General features: G+C 47.9%; 1 protein-coding gene across 4 annotated transcripts in view; it reads right to left on the minus strand.

The window, feature by feature from the left end:
• LCMT1 (leucine carboxyl methyltransferase 1) overlaps positions 1 to 6,993 on the minus strand; it is a 47,391-nt gene that overhangs the window by 25,397 nt on the left and 15,001 nt on the right. For all 4 annotated transcript variants that reach the window (XM_014536250.1, XM_014536251.1, XM_005862037.2 and 1 more), the window contains exons 2-3: positions 4,679 to 4,770; positions 2,832 to 2,953 (exon numbers count right to left, since the gene is read on the minus strand). In XM_014536250.1, the coding sequence (XP_014391736.1) occupies positions 2,832 to 2,953; positions 4,679 to 4,770 (214 nt within the window). The remainder of the gene's footprint in view (positions 1 to 2,831; positions 2,954 to 4,678; positions 4,771 to 6,993) is intronic.

Here is a 6,993-nt window from a genome sequence, read left to right on the forward strand (position 1 = left end):
TTTTTTTTTTTTTTTTTCTTTTTTTTTTTTTGTTAATCCTCACCCAAGGATATTTTTCCATTGATTTTTAGCGATGGTGGGAGGGAGGGAGGCGGGTGAGAGAGAGAGAGAAACATGGATGTGAGAGAGACACATCCACTGAGCCAAATCGGCTAGGGCAGGACCTGTTCCTTTTTGAAGAGCTGCCCACGCACTCGCTCACGTGATCTGGTAAGATCCTGAATAGAGGTCACTGCGGAAGGAAGCTTCTAACATGCTCACAAAACAGACACCATCTTTCTTGCTTTCATGGCTGTGGCAAGTGAGGCTGCAACTTTCTTTTTTTTTTTTTAAGATTCAAATCTTTTTTTTAAAATATATTTTTATTGATTTCAGAGAGGAAGGGAGAGGGAGAGAGAGACAGAAACATCAATGATGAAAGAGACACGTCGATTGTTTGCCTCCTGCATGCCCCCCAACCAGGGGCCAGGGATCGAGCCTGCAACTGAGGTACATGCCCTTGACCGGAATCGAACCCAGGACTCTTCAGTCCACAGGCCAACAATGCTCTAACTGTGCCAAACCGGGCAGGGCGAGGCTGCAACTTTTTATTCTGTGAATCTCTGACATGCCACTCCAAGTAGCTCGCACGTCACAGGGCAGGGGGACATCCGACTCCACGTGTAACTCCCAGAGGACAGCCAGGAGCAGCCAGGAACCACTCAACTCAAAGGGGACCCGGCAGGGCCGACCACTTCACAAGCTGCCAAGATCGGCACTGCTTCCCTGCGTACCTGACCCTCTGACTGTGCAGGAATGGCGTTCCAGGGACACCAGGGAACTCGGGCCGGGAGGTTTCACTCGCCCTTATTCTTCCTTCGGGACGATGCTGGGCCTTCTCCTGCCTATTCTTGCCCACTGCCTGAAGACAGAGCCTGGGCCCAAGAGCCCACAGCCGAGCTCACACAGTAGGACGGCAGAAAGCCTGTGACTCCAGCCACGCCTCTGCGGGCGCAGCCGGGAACCATGCAGGTGGAAGTTGCATGAGACAGCGAGACCAGAGGACGCGGTTTCCCTGCCCTTTCAGAGAAGCGCATATTCTCCAAAACAGGGATTAGCAAACTTTCTGCAAAGAGCCAGAAAGTACGTTAGTCTTTGCAGGCCCCATGGCGTCTTGACGACTCGACTCGGCGGTCGCTGTGCTAAGGCACCATCGAGAAGATGTGCCCACCTGGGAGGGCTGCTGCCAATAAACCTGAGTCACAAAAGCAGGCGGCCCATGCGGCCTGGGCTCTAAGAGCGCAAACAAGCATAATTCTGTTCTTGGCAAAAAGAAGAACTTTCCATTTTTAAAAAACTTCTTAGAGCAACAAAAACACCTCCATAGAGAACGTTCAGACGCTGTGCTATTCTCCTTCCTCACTGCTGACGGACAACCTCGTTCCCGGGAGGAGCACAGGAGCCTCGGTGTACTCGCTCAGAAATACAACCTCGGGTTTATTTATTATTCACCCACCTGCAAGACAGGAAACATACAACCAAAAGAAACCACACCCCACGTCCAGTGTCAGGCCGAGGAGGGATTCTCCAGAGGCCCCTGTCCACATCCCGCCCCTCTCTCTCCACTGCACTCTGTCCAGTGCCTCGCACCACGCTGTGGTCCCTGTGTTAGAGGCCCCTGTCCACACCGCACTCTCTCCACTGCACTCTGTCCAGTGCCTCGCACCACGTTAGGGTCACTGTGTTAGAGGCACAATCGACCCACAGAAAAGATGCCTCTATACAAGCACGGGGCTGCACACAGAGGAGAGAACAAGGACTCTGGAGGTTGAGCTGCCCCACATTCCCAGGCCACTGGCTGGCCATCTGGAGAAGACACAGCTCTTGCGGCCCTGGCTGTGTACACCCGCCTCACGGGGCTCTCATGGAAACTCATGAAGTGCTGTTTGTAAAGCGCTTCACCAATGGGACGTATGCTTATCTGAATGGAGACTGCGGGGCAAGCACTCAATCCTAAGACCAAGTGGAGGCCGCTGAGTTCTTCTCCAGGAAAGAAAGGCTGGGAGCTTCAAGACGACAGACCTTGCAGGGGAGCTGCTCTGGGGCCGACATGCAGGCTGGTAACACCACACACTCTAATTATCTTTGTGTCCGTCTGCAAGAAATCTGGGGGGATGCAGGTACCCTTGTGACATCTCAGAGAAGAACCAACAAAAATCTATACAAACCTAAAGAAAGTGAATGCAACCAGTAAGGTCTTTGTAGGGAAAGGGCTTGGGGTAAAATTCCAGCCCAGGAATCAAAGACCAACATTGCAGTCCTGGTCCTGCCACTAACTAGACCCGAGTTCCCTTTCCTGTGTGTGAGTGCACCTGCTCCTGGCCCCTCACAGGGCAGTTAAGGGATCAAATCAAAGAATGGCTCCAAAAGGCTCTGCATCGCATTACCAACACCCAGCTGTGCAAGTCTCTAAATTTTACAGACACTGTTATGCCCACAATAAAATCTTAGCGTCAAAATCACTAGTACACGTGCTCTTTGTCTCGGCAATTCCACTAACAGAATGTTTTCTTTGATATGTTCCCACAGGCAGAGAAAAACGCACACAAGTTTGCATTAACGCCCTGCTTACAACGCAAAAGGTGAGACACAACCCACACATCCTTCACGGAGACCTGGTGCGATGAAGCCGGGGCTGGTGGTGGCTGGGAGCATGGGAGGGCTGGGGACAGGGGTGTAGACGGGCTGTCACTGCATCCATTTTAATATATTTTAAAATTTTAGAACCAGGTGAACATCTTCAAAATTAAATGCAAACAACTGGGAAAAGAGGAAGGGGAATTTTAACTCACCTTTAATATCCAGAAGGTGGTGTCCATCCCAGCCCCAAGGTTTAAAATCTGACAGTGACACTCTGTCTTCCGTAGGAATGCCTTTATCAGCTCACTGATGCCATGGACTCGAGCAAAATATCCTAAGGAAGAGACAGAGGAACAGGCGGTCCCTCAGTGCCGACAACAGTGGCCTTGCAAAGCCCCCCAAAGAGCGAGCCAGAACACCCCGCATGCCTCCTGCAGGGTTGGCAGGGGCTGCAGACTTCACCTGAGACAGGGCAACTTCCAGGTTCTCTCCCCCTTTTTCTTAAAGCCTTCTGACCCAAACTGAGCACAACCTACGTAAGGGTGGGATTAACTATCTGTCCTAAGAGAAATAAAATGTCCTATAATTTTACTTCAGGAAGACCAGGGTTTTACATCAAAACATCCGGTCTCAATGTTCCTCTTGAAAATGACCTCTAGGAATTTGGCCTCTTGAGCTTTTTCACAGCCACAGAGAAGCGAGTCGGCTTGGACACTGGAAACACACAGAGCCTTCCTGCACAGTGGGAAGCACTCTCCCAGTGGGCTGCAGGTCCCCAAACGAGACATTCAAACCCGAGAGAGAGGAAGGGAGGGAGGAGGCTGACCTGGTGCCAGCGAGCCCGTCAGCCTGGCAGGTCCCTGCCTCTGGGCACTCACAGGAAGCCTGCCCAGAGAGCGGGAGGGAGGGGGCAGAGCCCACTCAGCCAGGCTCCCCCCAAGCTCGCCCTCTGTTCAAAGCAAACTCCAAGTCCTTATTCTCAGAAATGCCCATTTTAAAATGTCTGCATTTCTTATAGGCCCTCCCTCTAGGATCTTCAGGGCCAAGACTCTCTGCTCACACAGGAGCAACTGTCACGTGGTCAACTTCTCAGTCAAATCCTTTGACTTCCTGATGCTGTCACCAATCATTCAGTAAGGCAGCAAAAAGTAGTCCCTTATGTGAACAGGCACTTCACAGTAAAAGATATATAGATGGCTTTTCAACATACGATCTTCAACCTTATCCTTAAGTAAAAAGAATAAAACTAAAACTACTCTATGATAGCATTTCTCAATATCAAATTAACAAAGATTAAAAATTGCACACTGAGCCCTAGCCGGTTTGGCTCAATGGATAGTCAACCTGCGGACTGAAGGATCCCGGGTTCGATTCTGGTCAAGGGCATATGCCCAGGTTTTGGGTTTGATCCCCAGTAGGGAGCATGCAGAGGAAACTATTAATGATTCTCTCTCATCACTGATGTTTCTATCTCTCTCTCCCTTCCTCCCTGAAATCAATAAAAATATATTTTTAAAAAAAACTTCACACTGATGGCCAAGATTTGATAATTACTAAAATTGATCCACATGTAATTCCACTTTTGACAGTTTGAAACTTTCCATAATAAAAGTATTTTTAAAAATAAAAATAGGAATTTTTTCTAAATAAGAAGTTTCATAATACGCTTGTTGGTGATGATGTTAGGAAATGAGCACTTTCATATACTACTGGAGAGAGTGCATCCTGGAATTCTGTTTAAGAATGAATCCCTCTCCCACCAGGTGTGGCTCAGTGGTTGAGCGTCGACCTATGAATCAGAAGGTCATGGGTTCAGAAGGTCATGGGTTCAATTCCCGGTCAGGGCACATGCCCTGGTTGCGGGTTCCCATCACATCCCCAGTGTGGGGTGTGCAGGAGGCAGCTGATTGGTGATTCTCTCTCACCACTGATGTTTCGTTCTCTCTCTCTCTCTCCCTTCCTCTCTGAAATCAATACAAATTTTTTTTTTTAATGAATCCCTGAAACTTCAGACCACTCAGCTGATGAGAAGATGCCAGGGAGAAAGGGGGCCACTTGCCTCTGTTAATTTCAGGGGCCTTCCTCTCTTTGCTCAGCCTCACAAGGTGCTGGAGGTAAGGGTCATCCCAGTAGCCAATGCTCACTGCAAACCTGAGAGGAATGAAAGAGAAGGCATGTGAGCAGAGATCTGTGTATATTCTGGCCAAGGTTCATGGCCCCGTTCCCAGGAACCAGGTCAAGGATCCAGAAGAAAGTCATCGGCCTCAAAGGCCACTGACTGCCCAAACAGGGTTCCATTACACACTTGAGCAGACTCACCACCCCTTATATTCACACACACTTCCCACCACGTCCCCTACAGCGGCCATTTCTCACCTCTGTCTTTCCTCTTATGGCTAATTCCTTCCCCAGAGCCCTAAACTGCAAATAACTTCACCCATCGCCACAACAATTTATTCACTCAGCAAACTCACTAGCCAAAGCTTTTATCAGATAACTAAAAAGTTCTATGTCGAGAGAAAGGAAATTCAGAAATATTCGGCAAACATCACTAATAGCGGCCTACGTTTTCTCCTGACTCTGCCGTTTGTGCCAGTCATTTCACATTCCTTAAGGTGGGCACAGTGGGGAGACCGGGAAGAAACAAAACAACTACAACTTGCACAATGCTCTGGTGTCCTAACCTCTCTCTACCCCAGGCTACTCCCTACACAGGTAAAGTTCTACTGTTCCGAGTCTGAGAGCTGAAGCAGGATTACACTGGGAGTCTTCTGGCAACCACGAGTGGCACCAGCCTAGGACCACCGATGAGTCACGGAAGGAACCCGGGTCCCCAAGGCCATGCCACACCACTGTGGGTCTGGAGCCTGCTCTACCTCCCCACGGACATTTGGTGAGATAATTTCTTCACCATTTGAGCCAACCCAAGCCAGGCTTCTGTTACTTTCAGCCTAAAGCATCCCACCTAATACCCGAGGGATGCACTCAATTCCACGTTGCCTGATAAGGAAGCTGAAATTTAAGGGGTGTGGATGTGCGTGTCTCCCAGGTAGGTTCTGAGCTCCCAAAAGTAGATACTGTCGCTTTTCTTTTCTTTATACCTACCGACAAGGTTTATTGCAGCCCTGACTGCAACAGGTGCTGATTCTGAAAAAAGATTCCCCCACAGTATCTCACATTTATGTTTACACAACCACAGACACTTATAAGAAAGTACCTGTGTTCAGCTACTCAGTACAGCCGCTCAGCACAGAAACAAAGAGCTCGCTAAGAACACCACTTGCTACAAGCCTGGACTCTCCGAGGAAAACAGAGTATTACAAGAGTAAACTCGCTCAGTGGTCCAAAGAGTATTTCACAAAATATCATGAAATCAATGGAATAATCTGAAAACCTGCATTTAAAAAATGAAGTAGAATACAGTAAAACAGAAAACACCCATGCGCCTTACACACAGAAAGGGATGAGACTTCTGTGAAGATTTTATTTCACATTTGTGTTGGAGGAAGTTTCCTCACTGAGTTTGATGAACAGATTTCAAAGGATTCATCGAGTGCCATCTAGTGGTCACTGCCCAGTGATGAGAACACCATCGAACAATTAAAGCAAGCATGTCAAACTCACGGCCCCCGGGCCACATACAGCCCACAAGGCATATTTTTGTGGCCCAGCCAATATAACGGTATGTAAGAAACGTTTTAATAAAAATTTCATAACTTAAATTTTTACAATATCCTGTTATACATAATCTACACTAATAAAAGAGAAACATGCAAATTGATGTCACTCCGCTACGCCCACCAGCCAATCAGGGTGTGTATGCAAATTAACCCAACGAAGATGGCGGTTAATTTGCATATGCAGGCACGAGTGAAGACTGAAGACATCATAGAAGGAAGCCAAGTGCTGCAGAAGGGAGTGAAGCGGCAGAGAAGGGAGGGAGCCGAGGCAGTGGACACGGGAGGGAGCAAGGCACCTTCTCTGCTTCGCTCTGGCCATAGGAAGCCCTATTCTTGCAGGAATAGGCCTGAGGAAGCCCTATTCTTACAGGAATCTTCCTGCAACGGGCCTCTAGTTATTAATAACTAACTACAACATTTGCTAATGACTTTTAATATAATTGTGTTGCATTCATTTCCCTTAAGTGCCTTACAGGCAGGCGCACCATTTCTGTCCACTAATACTAGCAGTGAATATTTTAGCAGCTGATTGCCATTTCATTAGTCTTGGACTGACTTGCTTAGTATGCGCAACAGGAAATATTTCGCTTTCGGAGAACAAGAAAAATAGGTTTATTTGCGTTAAGCTTATTAATTTGTGCAGTTATTCAGTGTCTGGTAAGTTAATGTTCAAGAAAAAATATTAATTTTTATT

Source organism: Myotis brandtii, unplaced genomic scaffold (genome assembly GCF_000412655.1).
Source record: "Myotis brandtii unplaced genomic scaffold, ASM41265v1 scaffold158, whole genome shotgun sequence".
In the NCBI taxonomy this organism is placed as follows: Eukaryota; Metazoa; Chordata; class Mammalia; order Chiroptera; family Vespertilionidae; genus Myotis; species Myotis brandtii.